This window comes from Caloenas nicobarica, chromosome 5 (assembly GCF_036013445.1).
Source record: "Caloenas nicobarica isolate bCalNic1 chromosome 5, bCalNic1.hap1, whole genome shotgun sequence".
NCBI lineage: Eukaryota > Metazoa > Chordata > Aves > Columbiformes > Columbidae > Caloenas > Caloenas nicobarica.
The window spans coordinates 16,229,565-16,247,671 of NC_088249.1; the positions used below are offsets into that span (position 1 = coordinate 16,229,565).

Genomic DNA, 18,107 nt, shown 5'->3' on the forward strand with positions numbered 1-18,107 from the left:
GCAAATTTATGTATAGTATTACTGAAGACATTTCTCTTCACCTAGATTATGATTTAGTTGGTTTAATTATTTTTGTAGCTTTCCAGGCTCTGCAGGTGCTGAATTTGTAACGTTAAACAGGAAATCCAAACACCCAGTGTTAGAACTGCCTCTTCTAATTAACTTTAATCATTCAAATTTAATACCTGTTTTCATGCTAGACAAAAGTTTTCCTTCTGTAGAATTTTTGTTTTCTTCTTCCCAGGGATTCAATAAGTGATGTGAATCTAGAAATCATGGTGGTGACACATCAGTAGTTGTACCTTAGAATATTTGGAGGAGGTGATATAGCAGATCACAAAGTACAAATACTTACTTTGCTCTTGGTACAGGTGTGTTTCTTTATAGAAGACCTGTGTATGTGACTCTTTTTTTTTTTTTTTTTTTTTTTTTTTTTGGTATGACATTATACTAAGCATATGCAGATTACTCACTTTCTCTTTCTACCAGGCAAGTGAACAAGATATTCTTAAATATCTGATTAAATGGGGAGAACACCAGTTGATGAAGAGAATAGCAGATCGAGGTAAAGGTCCTTTAAACTATGTTGCACTAAACCCATTAAATCAAAATGTCTGGAAGTTCTTTTCTGTGGGTAATCTGTAGTTTAAGGAAATTTTATCTGCTTTTTTCATAGTATGATCAAAACTAAACAAATGCACTTTTATTTTTTTTTTTAAATCTCTTGTTCTCTAGAAAATGAGAATGCAGGTATTTGAGGGGGCCGGGGTTGTTTGGACTCAAGAAGAAAAGTGTTAGCAGGCATCTTGGCAAACTCTATAAATTTCTGATGGCAGGGAGCAAAGAAAATAGAGCCACGCTCTTCTCTTGGCACCCAGGTCAGGATGAGGGGCCATGAGGCACTAACTGAAATACAAGAAATTCTGTTTAAACACAAGAAACTCTGAAGATGGTCAGGCACTGGAACAGGTTTCCCACAGTAGTTGTGGGGTCTCTGTCCTTGGAGGTGTTCAAAACCCAACTGGACGTAGCTGTGGGCAACCTGCTCTACCCGGCCTGGGAAGTGTGGGGAGGGGCTGGTGCTTGTGGCCAGACCAAATTTCCAGAGGCTCTTTCAACCTCTATGGTTGTCCGATTTTCACATCTGGTTGGTTTGCTGTTGTCTCAGAATTATTTTTCTTATAACTAATTCATCAAATAGAAAACCCTGCAGTATCTCTTAGTTTTCTGTGCTCATGTAGGCTTCTCACAGTAGTCTTCGTTTACTGTGTCAGCCTTTCACTTTAGTTTACATTTCTCTCACAGGAATCTGTGGTAGTAAGAAACAAGCCATCAAGTGGCATCAGTGTTTTTCATGAAGTAGATGTAAATGTATTTTTATTAGCTCAGATGCATTTTATTGCTACAGTGGTAACTTCAAGGGCAGTTTCACATGGGTTGGATGTGGGAAGTAAGTTAAATATATATTTCCCAAATAACAAATGCGGGTAGTCTGTAGTTCATCCCCATCTCAAGTGTCAATCAGATAGTACAATGAGAGGAACAGAAAGAACCTGTGTGAGTAAAAACAGAGCTGGTGTGGCTACTGTCTTTGGAGGGCTGGCCACGTTTTTGAAATCCACTGTTACTGCTTCAGTTAGAACTGCTTTGTCATGGACACACATGAAATGCAACCCCAAGTCAGTTAGAATATGTGCTTTGAGTGACCTGAGTAAGTATTAAACTTCTGTTTTCAAGACAAATTTTCTAAATGTTTGTCTCAAGGCACATTGGAATGTAATGGAGCCAGTTAAACAGTAACAGACCTGGACTAGGGGATAAGCTGCTCATCTGGAGTATTTGTGCAGCTGCCTGGACTGTAGTGTTCATTAAGTAAAAGGCTCATTTCTCTTTCCTGGGATCATCAGATAACATGATAAGCAAAAAGATAAATAATAGCTACGCCAAGTTCTATCAGATTAGGGCCAAATTTAGTCTAGTAATTTGGTCTAAATTCCTCAGTGACACTGCTGATTTTGCAGCTCTGAATATGTGGCAGGGCCAGTCAAATGCCAGGAAGCATTAGAAATGGTAGTGGGCTGTGGCTCATACTTGAGCTGCCTGTACTGAAGAGTGAAGCTAGCCAAATTCAGGTTGGGCACAATACCTAGAATGCAGGTGAGGGTAGTTAACTGGGGAGGGAGAATGACCCAAGTGTGTCATATGTTATCTTGCAATTTATAGGAAGATACTCTTGGCACAAATAGGTATCCTGTGAACATGAGAGCAGTTTCAGTGGGCTTGTCACACTTATTACTAAGGTGGGTTACACGAGGAAGCCAGAATAATTATCCCAGTGGACTCTTCAGGCCTTAATTTGTAGGAAGTAAGTTTCTGACAGCTGCTGGGGAAAGGGAGAAGAGCTGCAGGACCAAGTCTTTGGTGGATAGTGCTAACGGAGAGGTACAAATGTTTTGATAGCATAGGTACCCCCAAACACTGTATTTGTATTTTGTGCCTGGCTTACACTTTGAAACTGACTGCTGTGCAAATGACCCATGCTCATATAAACTGAACCTGTACCTAGGGATGCTTTGTATTAGATTTTAAGGCATAAAATTGTTTTGTGAGGCAATGTTGATAAGCACTGATTTAAAATTAGAATTTTCTTTCCTTTTCTGTAACTTCCTATAAGCCCTATAACTCCCACTTTCCTATTTAAACTTTTTGATGTAAACTTAGTATTTCTTGTTCCTTCCCACAGAGCCTAATTTACTCAGTGGTACTGCTCACAGTGTGAACAAAAGAGGTGTGAAGAGGAGAGATCTTGACATTGAGGAGCTCAGAGAGATCCTGTCTCCACTTTTACCTTTTGTCCGCATTGAGCACATCTTACCCATGAACAGTGAAGTACTGAGTGATGCAGTAAGTCAGTAGTCTCATACAAATACTATCTCTGGGTTCTTTGTACTTCAGATGCTGCAATATTCAGGATGGTGGGGTTTTTTTAAGGGTTAGCTCCTAAAATGGTATTACTCGGAGTAGTACATGTATGACTCTCTGGTTAAATTTTCTGCTTTTTAAATCTATCAGAAGCCTAAAGAAAAATCAGTGGTGTAAGGATTCAGTGTAAGAAATGTATTTTCTTGCGAGTTTTCCCCATATTTATATTTAAAATCCATAAAACTCTCTCTTGATTCTTAAAGATGAAGAGAGGCCTGATCAGTACTCCTCCTTCAGACATGCTACCGACATCAGAAGGTGGAAAGTCAAATGCCTGGCTGCGGCAAAAAAATGCTGGAATATATGTGCGGCCACGACTGTTCTCGCCCTATGTGGAGGAGGCTAAGGTAATAATGATTAACAACACTTGATTATTGTTAAATTGGAGTCATCAGGGGGTTCTGTAAACAGGGAAAGATTTTGGTATGTTTTGCCTTTCTTTGCATGTACTGGCCTAAAATACTAACGTTTTCAATTTAAAAAGACTTACAAGATTGATCATCAGGCTCAAGTCTCTAGAACTGGTCAGAAAAATTTCAACAAAATGTTTTTTTGTCGAAATTGAAATGTTTGTGAGACAGATCTTGATGAAATTCCACCGGAAACAAAGCAGCGTTCTGAGGGAAACCTCCCTGGTTTCCAGCCAGTTTGCCAGCCCAGCTCCTCGGCAGCCCTCCCAGCAGGCGGATGGCAAGGTGAGAGCCTGAGAGTCCCAGTTGGCAGCTACTCAGCAACCTCGGTGCCAGGTCTTTCAGGCTCCCCAGCTCCCCCCAGAGCTGGGTGGAGAACTACTATTCCACTCGGCAGAGGACTCTGGTATTTCATCTTCTTGTTTGAATCAGAACATACCCAAAATAATTTCAGTCTTCCACAAAATGAAATAAATATTTTGTGTCTAATTTGACTTAAGTCCTTGGTGTCCCTCTCAGGCAGTAGCTTCCCTATTTAATACCTTGCATGAGGACTGTCCAGCCGAAGGTCTTGTAGCATCTCTGGTGGCGTTTGGTGACAGGGTGAAGACGGCTCTGTGTGGGGCAGAAACATGCCATGTTCTGTTGGCAGATGGGGGCCTTGTAGGTCACTGGCTAATGCCAGCACTTAAGGCAGCTCTGACTTAAGTCAAGAGCTTGTGGGTCCCATCAGAGCAGGCAACTTTGGAACAAGAGGATGAGGTGAAGCTGTGCATGTCCACATTGCCTACAAACTCTGACCACTGCTCTGGTGAATTCAGAGCTTTTGCCCTGTGCCTAGAAAGAAAATATTTTCTGAGGGTGCGAGTAGTTGTTGACCTCCTCTTTGAGGGGAGGGGAGAAATAAACCTACTCTGCATTTTGGCTACAAAGGTTCAAGAGCACCAGGTGGCAATAAATGAGCAAAGGAAGACTAGCCAGTTAAAATTTTATCTTTGTATCTTGGATTGTTAAAACTAACGAAAATGTGTTAAAGAACATGTGATAAAAGCTTCGACTCTTTTAGTTTTCGGGTATGTAGTATGGGAGTGCTTTAGTAGTAATCTTAGAAAGTGCATTCTGATTCCCACCCCGCCATCAGGAATCCTACTTGTCTCTATTAGTTTCATATTACCCTGTTAATATTTTTTAAAGTATCACTAGTTGTTTAACCTTAGAGGGAGGACTCTCATACTTTTTATCTGGTAACTATACTGCTATTTGTAGTTTAATTATTGTGAAATGCAGAAACTGCAGATGAGTGATTTCTGTGAGGGGTTTTTTGTGGTTTATTTGGTTTGGTTTTTTAATTTTTGTTTTGTTTTAACTCACCTGTTAGCCTCCCTTTTTTTTTTTAAATAAATCTATTTAACACTAAATGAGAATCCTGAAAGGAGTGCATAAATCCCTTTCTATTATTTAAGACATCTGAGGGAACCATGTTTCATTTTCAGATTAGTGCCTTCTGCTCAGTGGCACAGAGAGCTGAGACCTATAGGCAGTAATTGTCTGAAACAGAGCCCAGAGGATCTGCCCTCAAGAAGGTTGTTCTAATCTGACAGGTGCAAAATAAGCAAAGCAGCCTTCCCAGACTTTACCCACCGGCCTGCTCTCAGCTATGTAACTCAACTCTGATCATGACTGGAAAATGGAATAGAAAATGCTGTGGAAAAGCCAAATACTGTTTGGGACCTGGAAGAGTTATGGGTTAGACACTGCTAGTCTTGTGGCCTGGGGACTGCATTTCCAGCAGGTCCCGGCGGGTGTGTGTGCAGTGTCTTCATGGGGGCTCTCGTGGCTGTCGTTGCAGTCAGTCCTGGATGAGATGATGGTGGAACAAACCGATCTCGTTCGTTTGCGGATGGTCCGAATGTCCAACGTGCCCGACACCCTTTACATGGTGAACAACGCGGTGCCACAGTGCTGCCACATGATTACCCACCAGCAAGTCAGCACTAACCAGTCCAGCCCTCCGTCAGTCATAGCGAATGAGATCCCAGGTAAGGTGCTGTATTGCTGGCAACGCCAGTTGCTCTCGTGTGAGTGGATGAGGGCTTGGGGCTAGGGGGAGTAAATGTGAATTATTGAGTATTATGATATCCTCAGAGAGTAGTACTGCACTATTTGGACTTCTTCCCACCCAGCAGTAGTCCCTTTTGCTTTGGTCTACTCTGAAGACAAAAATGATTTTTGGATGGCATAGTAAGTAGTTAGAAAATAAGCTACTAAAGGGCATAGTGTTTTAACCTGCTTCAGCTGAGCAATTTGAAAAACCTTAGACTGGTTAAACTTACATAGAACACTTGCTGGAGCCTGACTGGATGCTCTCAGAGTGGTTCTCAGTTTCCTACAACCGTCATCCATGATGGGTAAGATCCAGAAGGCTGGAAAATGGCAAAATACTGATTTCTTTTAAAAACAAAAAAGCACGGGAACATAAGTTGTAGGGCAGTTAGCTTAACTTAGTTTGCCAGAAAAGTATTGGAATTAGGCACTCAAAACACACTCTTTTTTCAGTTTACCAAATTCACTATAGCTTTGAAGTCAAACCAACTTCATTCCTTGTGTGGCAGAGTAAGTTTTGATAGGTGGAAGTAGATATGGCCTCTCTTGACTTCAGAATACCTGGTGTGACATTCCTGATAGCCAAGCCAGGAAAATATAGACATAAAACTGCTGTAATATATTTTGTCGTTTATGGATTTGATCTTTTGGTATCAAATGGGAAGAATGTATCTGGTGGGAATCCCAAAGCATCTAGCTCTTCCCAGCTTTCTCCCATCCCATTAATCCTCAGTGTGCGTAGATAATATGTTGGCAAAAGTGGCAGCTGGTGACAGGTTGGGAGGGTCAGTGGAGGTTTTGGAGGGCATGGTTAGATAGCTAAATGACAGAGATTAAATTTTAAATTCAGTGAATTGTGCTTATGCATGTGTAGTCAGCTGTATGCATACAGGATGACGGAGGAGAAACTGTGGAGAAAAGCTTCAAAGTCAACATATAATTCTATAAAGAGCAACTGTCATGCTAAAATACAAAACCAAATATGCCACAAGACAGATGAAGTAATTTGGTCTCAGATGGAGCATTGCGTTTAGCCCTTTAAATGGCCAGACTGGGTCAGGTCAAGCATTTGTCTGTCCAGTCTGGTATCTATATTCCAGCAGTCACCAGAAGTGAGTGCATGAGGAAAGTGCAGCAGAAAAAGCATGTCAAATAATTCCCTGTAAAGCTCTATGCACTCTTCAACAATTTGCAGTTCAAAAATGTCCTATAGGGGATGGTGTTTCTGTGTAGTTAATAATTTTAAATGCATTTTTTCATTCATGGGCTTATGCAGTCTTTTGTTAAACTTGCACAAACTTTGGCATCCACTTTTAGATCAAAGTATCACGTTTCAGTAGATATGGATCAGTTTGGGAGTCTGTAGAAAAGCAATAAAGATGACGTGGCACCAAGGAAACTCATCTTCCTTCCTCCACCACTCCCCGTTTTATAAGCTCTTTGTATGTCAATTATGTCTCCCTTCAGTCAACTATGTTGAAAGAAAGTAGATAAACTATTTTTACAGAGGCTAGAGCCAGGACAAAATGATAGGTTTACATTACTGCAAGAGTACTTAAGGTGAGATCTTAGGGAGACTTCAAACACTGGTTAGTTAAACACTGCAGTAAGTTTTCTAGGAAGGTTTGTGGAGTGGTTTGGGTCTCTTTGTTTCTTGTGATTTGGGATTAGACTGGATAATACCTAAAAGGAGCTTCTGAAAACTTCTGTAATTTGATGAAAGTACTAATTGTTTAGAAACTTACAGCCGTGGCATCTTAGTGGTACATTACAGATCTCAGACTTTTTGCCCCTATAGAGAAAAACATAAATATACTCACCATGAATGTAAAGTATTTCATCATAAGATGTGACTTTGGTAACACTTTGCTCAATCTTTCTTGCCAAAGAAGTTGAGAATGAAGACAGGTTCTCAAAGGTCTCCAGTGTTTTGCAAAAGTTTTTGTTTTCTGAAAAAGTCTGGCCATGTTGGCAAACGTGAGACATCTTGCCAGTCTGAAACTCCACTACAGCTTGATTCTGTACAATTTAATACATAGGAATTCTTGCCAGCCTTGTGGTTTGTGCACAGATGTGAGCTTTGAGCCTGGCCAGTAGCTGGAGCACAGGTATTGTGTCCTGGTAACCACCTGCATTGTTTAGTTCTGTAATTAAGCAAAATAATTGATTGTTTTGCCAGTGCTTTGTGCTAGGAAGGGTAGATGGAGCCAAATTAATTTGAGGAGATTCAGGCGTGTGCCCAACCTATAACTTGTATGGGAATCCATCCCCAAGCACAGACAGAGCACAGGAACAGCCAGAGGGAGAGCCAGACAGCAACACCTCCGTGCGCCTCAGGCCGGGCTCCCAGAACAGGATGTTCTCTACAACTTAAGTGTTTCCTACAGCTTAGGTGTTCCCCATCTGTTGCTTGCATCTTCCTTGTACCCACTGTCCCTAGACTCTATTTGCATAAATGCTGGTGGCAGCGTGTCTTAGTGCTCTGCTTGCAACACTATTTTAAATGAGTTAAGCCTCCACTGAAGTCCATTCTACTTTGAGGCTAGGTTCTGCAGGTAATTGGGTTTCCTTAGGTATTTTCCAGTTTCAGTTTGAATTAGAAATCTGTAACTGACTTGAGAGAATTGTATTTTTAATGTACGTAATCTCTCTTCAGTATGTTTCACATGAATAATAGTAAAAAACAACAACAACCACCAAAACCAACCAACCAAAAAACCCACCACTTTGGTTTGAGAAGAAAGCACTTTTTAATGAAAAACTCAAATCATTTTTATGCTTACTGGTTTGGAGAACTGCTTCAAACTTCTCTAAAATCTTTCCCCCTCCCCCCCAACCCAGTGTTAGCAAAATGCTGGTTGTAGCTAAACATCTGGCTGCTAAATCAGGATTTTTCAGAACAATTTAAGTGTGTGGAGGACTTACTCTCATGCCTTGAAGACTGAATATAATTTATTATTCCCCATACCCCTCAAAGTACAGGAACTCAACTGGGGGCAAGGGGGTGGGAATTTTGTACCACTTACACTCCTCCTTCATGTACCAACGTAAACTTTGTGAAACTGGCACCAGTTATAGTTGCATGATGTTGGGTTTTCCCTTCTGTAATGCAGATGTCTTTTCACAGTGTTCTTACTGTCTGATCCATTTAATTTTTATGAGCTTTCATTACGGACATCTGGTCGTGGTAATATATAATGCTTGTAAAGCTGGTAAAGGATCAGATGCCAGGGCTTGCATATTCAGAGATCTGGATTTGTCTTCTCTTATGATATGCACATTTTCCTGAGGACAGACAGACCACAGAGAAATATTCATCATCAAACAGCAGCAAGAAGTGGCATGAGAATGTTTTGCAACAGGATAAATACCTCAAATTACGCATTATTTCCTTTTGGAAAGGTTTCTTTAAAATTATTTCAATATGACTGCATAAAACTACATAATTTTAAGAGGTTTATGTTGGCTTACAGTTTGGGTAATTTTTTTAGAATGCTCTTTCTGTAGTTACATAGTGGTATTATGGCCTTGTGATTATAGAATTCCACTAGAAGTATGAATTGTATGCCAAAAAAAATCAATGAATTCTTGGCCTGTAGAATTCATGAGGGAACATTCAGTTGTTACTTAAGATATACTCCCCCCTCCTCAAATCATGGAATTCAGGCGTCATAAGGGGTTTACAAAGAAGGCTGTATTTGTGGCTCATTCTAGCAGAAGCTGGAAAAATGGTATATGTCTTTACATGTGTGTGATATGTGTGTATCCCATGTGGCTTAACGACATTCCAAGGAACATGTGTAAGTTGAACTGTTCTTGGCAGAATGCTTCTTAAAAAAAAAAAAAAAAAGCCAAGTCAGCATGATGTTAGATTTTTTTTTTTTCTTTCAGAACTAAATCTAACCATTGCAATCAAACTTACTGTGTAAGAGTTCCAAAAGCAATCTCTATTATCCCCATTCTGTTCTCTGTTATCCCTTCAGTTCCCAACCTCCTTGTTGTAAAAGAGATGATCAAACGGCTGCAGGAGCTACGTCATACGGAGCAGGTGCAGAGAGCGTACGCGCTTAACTGTGGAGAAGGTGCCACAGTCAGTTACGAGATTCAGATTCGTGTGCTGCGGGAATTCGGACTTTCTGATGCTGCTGCTGAACTTCTGCAGGTATGGAAAAATTGCTGTATAAGACCACAAACGCTTTGCTTCTCCTCTGCTTTTGAATTGACTTAAATGTATAATCTGCCAAAATAGAACCACTTTGTGTGTGCACATGCAGGTGCAAAAATGCTTTGAAATGCCAGCTTAACTTTAGAACTCTCCAGGTGCAAACTATAGTGAGACTGTTGCATTTGATGTATGTGATTTTTATATATGTGTAAGTGCAATGTGTAAGTATTTATCTCAAGATTTGTTGCTATTCAGGGTGCTGTTACTGCCACAGATTTTGGGGACAATAAGAATCTGCTGAAGAGGCAGTTGAAGAGAATAGTCAAACCATAACTAGAAATCTAGATTAAGATTTATTCTTGAATCAGAGAGGTGAAAAAGTAGAGTAGATCTGCATGGTACATGTCAGGACTGGGAAAATGGAAATGGCACTTCTGTGTGTGCACTGCTGTTAAAGCAAATGCATTTGTTGGTCAACTTATTCACACAGTGAATCTGATGCTTGTCTTTATTTAAAAAAAAAAAAATCTTTATTCTGTGGTAGCTGTAATCACCTTGAGTGCTGGTGAGGCACAACTACCCTGTTAAAGTACTAGCCAATTTAGAGGAGATTTTTCTAGATGACTTCCTACTTTGTTTTGTTACATGCTGGGTTTTTTCCTTTGCAGAATCCTCACAAATTCTTTCCTGATGAGCGATTTGGGGACGAAAGCCCTCTCCTGACAATGAGACAGTCCGGGCGATGTCGTGTTAACAGCACTCCCGCTGCAGAAACCATGTTTACAGAACTGGACTCTTTTGTGGCCTTCCATCCACCATTGCCCCCTCCTCCACCTCCATACCACCCACCAGCAACTCCCATTCATAACCAGTTCAAAGTGGGCTGGAAACAAAGGGTGCCAAGTCAACATCCCTCCCGTTCCTTTTCTTACCCGTGTAATCATGCCCTGTTCCACTCCCGAACGGCTCCCAAAACTGCACCGCCCGTCTACTTGCCGGGGGTCAAAGCGGCACCTCCTGACTGCACCAACACTACAGCTCTGGGGAGACAAACTGTGGCTGCAGCAGCGGCCGTGATGGCTGCTGAGAAGCAAGTAGTGAGTATTGTGATTTCTCTGCTTCTCCCTGTCTCTGGCCACTTGAAATGGGTTAAGGAGAGGAGCTGGAGATAATTCTTATGAAGAAGTAACTTGGCTTTGTTCGATAAAAGAGCATCTTAATTGGTTAGGAGGAGAATTTTCTGCCAAACTGGCTGTCAGCATTCTGCATCCCAAAGGCAGGCCCTGATCCCTGGGAGCACAGGTGTTCCAGGGGCATTTTGGAGGGGCAAGTGGGACTCGCGAATCTTCTGAAATAATATAGTTTGCTCTATGTTAAAGCATAAGCCAGCTTCAGTAGTGGAGTGCATGCTATAATTCGTGGGTAGAAATGGTGATGATATTTTGGCTGTTTGGAGACAAGTAGTCTCAAAGTAAACAAATGTGTATAAAGGGAACCTGTGAAAAATGTGAAGACCTTACAGCTGTGAAAGAGACTTTAAAATGAATAGGCAGCAGAAACTGCTAATTACACATACAAAGGAGTTCATTACAGCATTTAAAGACAATCATTATAGTTGCTGAACTACAATATCATGCAATGAAATCAATGAACTATAATATACTCAACAAAGACATAGCTTTGTGAAGTACATGAAGTGCTAAATAAAGAATTTGGTAATTTATTTCTGCAGTGAAAAAACTATTTTCGGTATGCAGTTTTGTCATACTGAAAACCTGCTCTTTAGATGCAGATGTGATCTGGGGTTCTGAATGGAAACCTGGATTTTTTTTTTTTCTTTTCCTTTAGCAATTGTCCTAAATATGTTGCACTCCTTGTTATATTTAGGTTAAAATATTTAACTTCACATTAGAGTTGTTTGCCATTGTTTATTCAAGGGTGGGTTTTGTAGCATGGCTCTCTCTATTGATCAATGCTGACTTCACTAAGGAAACCATATAGTCATCTTTTTCGCATTAGAATGTTTCTATAAAAATGCAAGAAGCAGCAAAGACTTAATATGGGTAATATTTTTGTTCTGTATTCTTTCTGCAATTTGCAAATTACTAGTAATCAATGATTACTAAAATTGCGTTCATTAGAAATTATAAATACAAATAGAATTTTTAACTCTTCTGTCTGGAAGACTGTAATGTGCTTGTCTCACTGCAGGATTGCTTATAGGCATAGGTGAAAAGGCGGCCACACAACAGCTTCCACGCACTTTGTGGATCTGGTCAGCCCTGTAACTGATGCTCCCCCCAAGCCCTGAGGCTGTCCTGCATACGTACATGTGTGCCTGCAATTAACTTACATTAAAATGTGAAATGCAAGCAGAGGGGTTGCATCTGTAGTGATGAAATACCTATTTTGTGGCTTCCCTGCACTGGAACTCTATGCTGTAAGAAGCTATTAAGTTCTGCACTGAGTACCTTGTTTAGTTTGATAATTGCAAGTGGCTTAAAGCAGGCTTACCTTTTGAGAGTTTAATGGTACATTGTCATTTACTGCGTATTGCAGATGATACTTGAAAGAAGGAACTATTATTGTGGCACAACAGCTTCATGAAAGCAAGCAGCTGACTTGAGCTAGCAGGGAGGTGAAGGTTGGAGGACACGTGTTCTTTAGACGGTGTAGGGAACTTGCAGGCTGAGGTTGCTCTAGGCAAGGGTAGCTTAGGAAAATGCCATTTTGAATTATAGAAACTGTCCTAAATACAGTTTGTGTTTTAACTTTTGCTTTGTTCCCATGGACCAATTTCTTTTCTAGTGTACTCAGCCCTTGCTAAATGAACTGATGCCAGATATCGCCATGGGTGTGTCAGCAATGTCTTTAAAAGACAGAAGATTACCAGAGCTCACGGTCGACACAGAATTAAGCCAGACGGTTACAGAGGTAGGACCTGCTCCAGCCCAGCACATTTCATGTATTCAGAACAGACACATGCCCACTTCTCGAAAGAAACACACAATAGAGCAAAAAATAGATGCTCGAGAAAATCAGCAGGAATATCCTGACTTCTATGACTTCTCAAATGCTGCATGCAGACCCTCTACTCCAGCACCCAACAGGCACAGTCCTTCGCCTTCACAAGGCATATATTTTGGTCCAGATTTGTACAGCCACAATAAGGCATCACCAAGTGGCTTAAAGTCAGCCTATCTACCTTCCCAGATATCTCCTAAAAAACAAGAGGATTCTAGGAGGGAATACCTGCTCTCCCAAGATGGGCATCAACACAGACAAAAGAATGAGCCAATACACCTCGATGTCTTAGAACAACCTCCCCAGCGACTGGACTTGGCGTTGGCTACCCAGGAGAATGCTGGTACTGGCCCGGTTCACATCAGGGGAAGAACAAAAATGGAAACGGATTTAACCTATGGGCTGACCTCCACCAGAGCGTCGCTCTCTGCGTACACCTCCGACGTGCAGGAAGAGAGACCCAGTCGGAGGCTGACAGATGACGAGCCGCTGGAACACGGAGCACAGCGCAGTGCGGATTTGGAAAGGGAAGATGCAGTGAGCAGGGGAAGGAGGTCTCCGAACAAACCAGACTTCCTCTATAAAAAATCTGCCCTATGAAAGCAGCCTCCACTATTTCTCCGTGCCTAAGAGTTGTAAACATCCCATTCTTTGCAACTTTTGGCCTGACTTCTGTCAGACAATTTCGTTCATGCCAGCAGATAATTCAACTTCGCTCACTTCTTTTGTACATACATTGCTTTGTTAGAGACAGCATGTTATCAGTTTGTTTTTAATGCTGCTTCTGGTTTTATTTTGTGGGAATTTTTTTTTCCAAGCAAATTTAATTAAGCCTTTTTAAAAAAAAGTTGGTACCTTTTTTGTACAACCTGGTAGCCTTTTGCACCTGTACATCTATTTTAGTGTATTAGTTTTGTACTAATATGTTAAACTTTATTGTCACATTTAAAGGACTGTATTTTCATACTTTTTTGCATTTTCCCTTTCACCTGCCAATTCCCTATGTGCATTGAGTTGCACATTATGAAATGTATTTTCTTATGAGATAGTAACAATGCGTTTATTTTTTAATTATAGGAATTCCAAAGAACAGCACATCAAAATACTACATTTTTAGTTAATTTTATTTTAGATCTGAAATCTTCCTGATTTTTAAGACTATGGCAAGAATCCAGTCTAATGTTTTGTTGAAGTTCTGGCAGCTGGTCTTACCCCTATATAGCAAGCCCACTTCAAGAACTATCTTTGGGTTTTTAAGAGTCCGGGGGGATATTTAGGAGTCTGAATTCCAGTGAAATTCACTGGGATCTGACAGTCTGATTCTGTTTGCTTTCTGGTTCAGCTGTGACCAGGGAGAACTCCACGATCACCCAGAAGCACTTACTAGACAGACTAGAATTGTTCATTTGCCCATGCAGAAATAAATCTAGAAATACTGTAAGAAATAGTAATAACTTGGTCTTCCAGCTACCCATGCGTGGGGGTAAGTGGAGACCGGAGTTGAGGATTCGTGCTGAACCCCAGCGTGTCAGGAAGACAAGGCGTAGCATCTTCGCTGTCACCTGAACGGTGACCCCTCGGCCCGAGGGGGTTCCCTCTCCCACAGAGGTGCTGAGGCGGCCGCTCCTTGCCTTGCGCTCTCCTGCCTCTTGAGGAAAAAAGGGCTTCACTCTTAGCGACGTCATTCAGTGCTCCTTACCTGACCTGAAGCGTTGCTGACTTTGTCGTTGCAGCGGCTGCTCTGTGAACGGGATCAAAGTGAAGGGTAACTGCTCTAGCATCATGGAATGTGCGAAGCTTTAGCAATCTTAACTTAACACTTCCATTTCCCAGCTTTGCATTTTTTAAAGCACAGAAGTGAGATTCATTGGTTAATGTGACGTGAGGAGGGAATGGCAGTGACCTGGGCTGGCTCCCGGCCGCTGGGCTGGGGTGAAGCGATGTACCGGTCGTGATGGTTACGGTTAGTAAGTGCATCCTTAGTCCTTAATGTGCAGTTTTTACCATTGGGATCTGATATCACTGCAGTGTAGTGATTACTTGTAAAGGCCTGTTTGGGTGGTGGTGGTTGCGTGTTTTTTAAATGCTGTTTCTATCATGAAGAATTTCTTTGCAGTAGAAAATTTTAATCCCAAGTGTGACCTAAGGAGTACTTTAAGGTTAGGTTGTTTCTTGCACTTCAAAATGCTTAATAATATTTAAATGAAATCATGCTGCAACTTTACTTTTAGTTAATGGCAGATTCTTACCTAACCTGTTTCATTAAGGTATGCAAGGCCTGGTAGCAACAACACAGTTCTGTTGGAATATATTGAATACTGCATTTCCAAACTACCAAACAGCTTCTAGACAAATGAAGATATGGGTGTTTGAACCAACAAATCCTAATGTCTGCTACATACACATCTGTAGGCCTCCTGCTTCTGTGGAAGCTCTGGAGATGCTCCTTTTGAGATGCAGCCATGGAAGGCGTGGTATAGGATGGGAGGAGAAACTTTGCTAAATTGTGCAGGTGATGTGTCTTGTGGGAGAGAGGAGATGCTTTTCTCCCCTCTGTCAGTCTTTTTAATGAGGTTTGGGTTTGTTTTTTTTTTATACCACAGTCAAGACACTTGGTGGTCTTGGCCTCATCACCAAGATGCTGTATTTCGATAGATGTGTGGTGTAGAACATGGTTAAATGCAAGGTGTCGGTGGGGGGACGGTGCCGCTGCAGGTTAGGGCCCAAGGTTCAGTTGAGTGGGTTTCTTCTGCAGGTTGGAGCACGGCGCTGTCTGACTGCAGAGCTCTAACCGGGCACCAGGGTCTCCTGCTCATCAGCACTAGAAGCATTAAGTTCCATCACACACAAACCCCCTAAAACGCCCTGCACTTGTGTCATATGTGTGTAGGTAGCTTAGTTACTAAATAGTCATAGCTGTCCTCAGAAAACTTACTGTTCTGAATAATTTATTTTTACCTGAAATCAATAGGTGTACTTGGAGAAAAACTATTTGAGTTGCCATCGTTTGATGTGGCACTGGTGTGCCTGGACAGAGGTGGGGCTGAAATCTACAGATGTAACTTTTAAGCTTGAAATCTGTGGAGATGTGGCTGATGAAGACTGAGAAGTTTTGAGCTTATGGCTTGAGGGAAATCGTTGAATGCTTTGGCTTTGGAATAAGCTGGTGACAGATGTCTCTGGGGGGGACTGTCTGCATTTTAGAATACAAAATTGCTTCTGAAGTCTTAGAAGCTGAGCAGTATTAAAAAGAGAATGAAGTGTTTAAAAGTAGGTGCAAAATAAAAGACAAGTCCTTCTGAGGCCACAAAGACAATCAGGCCATGTAGACAATCTGCGTTTTCCCTTGTATATTTTGAGTTGGGAAGAAGATGGCAGCTAACGGCAGCTGATTCAAAGTGGAAAAGAAGGATTTGTCAAATTACTGGAACTGTATTTTTGTACTGCAGTGTAGGATTTCCTACTTAGTTGGATGTGCAGAGGGAGGGGAGAGACCATCTTTATTCTTCTTCGCAGAAGCATTATTCAGAAGATAGCATTCCTACCACATCTCACCCGCAGAACACACGTATCTGTGCTACCTGCTACTTCTTGTTCTGTCTACTGAAACTTCGGTGCAGAAGCTCCTTGTTTACATGAAGCACTTTCTGATTAGGCTGGAAATGACCATCTTTTCCTCCTGTAAATTTGATGGAGATGATAACCAGTTACTGACTGTATTTGCTTGAGGATAGAGGTATGAACATTACATTTTACTGAATGAGGAAGACTTGTGCTCCTTGTTCTTTTAAAGAGCTCAGACTTTCATTTATTGAGCAACATGCAAAAACTTTTTATTTCCCTTTCCTTGACCCCCTCTTTTCCTTAATATATGGATGAATAACTTAATTCCTGAAACAGATTCTTCCTTTGAAATGTTTTGTTGTTCCATGGAGTTACTGTAGTTGTGTGTTAATAACTGCTGTGCTGACTGGCAGTTTCTTCTTGTATTTCCTGTTATTGAGGAGTTTCATTTCTGAAGGTTAAGGCTGTGGCCATCCCTGCTTGTAAACCTCGGGGTTTGGTCCTGGAGTGTCCCAAATGTTTGTCTTATGGGTTTCTTTGCTTCAGACTTGGTGGGATTGGGGGAGTGAGGGAGGGGGAACAGGGCTTGGTTGGGTTTGGGGTTTGTTTTCTTTGGGCATGAGGTTTGGTTTTTTTCTTTGTTTGTTTTGGGGTTTTTTTTGCCTGTGTGTGTGTTTTGGTTTTTTTCTAAGAATACTCATGCTGTTTGAGGCACTATTTGTTCATCTAATAATTATATGCTTCTATGGTAGAGGTGGTGCTGAGCTCTGCCAAACGCGGGGAACAGCTGAGAGAGAAAATTGTAAAACTGTATTTGGGGTTTGCGTAGTTCTCTGTACTGCCAGAAGGGAGCCCTGCCCTCTGCAACATTACGGTTTTGTTTCTTGTCCTTGTGTTGTTACTAGTATAAAGTCAAGTGCCTTCAATGCTAAAGGCTCAGAAAACTTTCTTAAACTGACTTCATGTCCTATGCAAGTGTTTTTTCTACAACCTGCATAACCAGTACTTTGTAAAACTTGTTTACGCTTCAATTGTACATAGTGTTTTTTAAGAAAAAATAGTATTTTTATTTAGGTACCTCCAAACTTGAATTCTAGTCTTGTGTGATGCATTGTAAAACAATACATTTCTCTTTTGAGTACCATTACAGTTGTAAAAAGGTTTTCACTGGTTCTATTTTTCTACTGTTGCTGAGAAGCATGTAACACTGACTTTATCCTACATATAGTTGGCATTTCAAATAAATGGCTTGTATAGAACTTGCTTGTGCGACTTATTCCGGCTGCCTGTTGGCAGTGCTGCCGGCTGAACCCACCGCACCGCCGCTGTTCCAAACTTGCCATGAGCGAGGGCCGGGGGAACAGAGCAGCTTAATACAGACCGTAAGGTGCCCTCTAGCAATAAAGGCTCTTAAACCCACTGTTGTTCCTTCTGGAAAAAGTGTGCAATAATGCTTTGAACATCAAGGATGTGATACAAACCAGTGTACAAAGAGGAATTCTAAATTAGCGGCACTGTTCAAGCAGCTTATTTAAAAAGGAAAAGCACTTCAGTGAAATAGTTCAGTTAACTGACTTCACTACTCACAGGGACGGCAGAGGGATGTAGCCCTTGATCTGGAAGTGTTCATTTTCTCAGCAGAGCAACTAGAGACACCCATGGAGTACCCAGCATCCCTGCTCCCCAGTTGCAGTTATCCTGCATCAGCTGAATATTCATTAATTCTCTCTCATACAAACAAGAGAGCTGTCATCAGAGAGATGACTCAAGTCTGGAAGCATCATCCAGCAGTGGAAAATCTTGACTAGTCTCATGGTGATGGACAACAGCAAAATAGTGGGGGTTGTGTCCTGACAAAG

At 41.3% G+C, this 18,107-nt stretch overlaps 1 protein-coding gene across 2 annotated transcripts in view; it reads left to right on the forward strand.

Moving 5' to 3' along the window:
- The window catches only part of BTBD7 (BTB domain containing 7), a 57,557-nt gene extending 40,050 nt beyond the window's left edge, over positions 1-17,507 (forward strand). The window contains exons 5-12 of one of the 2 annotated variants that reach the window (XM_065636478.1): positions 490-565; positions 2,744-2,904; positions 3,186-3,329; positions 3,564-3,677; positions 5,242-5,431; positions 9,479-9,657; positions 10,329-10,757; positions 12,469-17,507. In XM_065636478.1, the coding sequence (XP_065492550.1) occupies positions 490-565; positions 2,744-2,904; positions 3,186-3,329; positions 3,564-3,677; positions 5,242-5,431; positions 9,479-9,657; positions 10,329-10,757; positions 12,469-13,284 (2,109 nt within the window). In that variant the 3' untranslated portion in view covers positions 13,285-17,507. The remainder of the gene's footprint in view (positions 1-489; positions 566-2,743; positions 2,905-3,185; positions 3,330-3,563; positions 3,678-5,241; positions 5,432-9,478; positions 9,658-10,328; positions 10,758-12,468) is intronic. The other variant, XM_065636479.1, reaches the window with a different exon arrangement.
- The last annotated feature ends 600 nt before the right edge of the window (positions 17,508-18,107 follow it).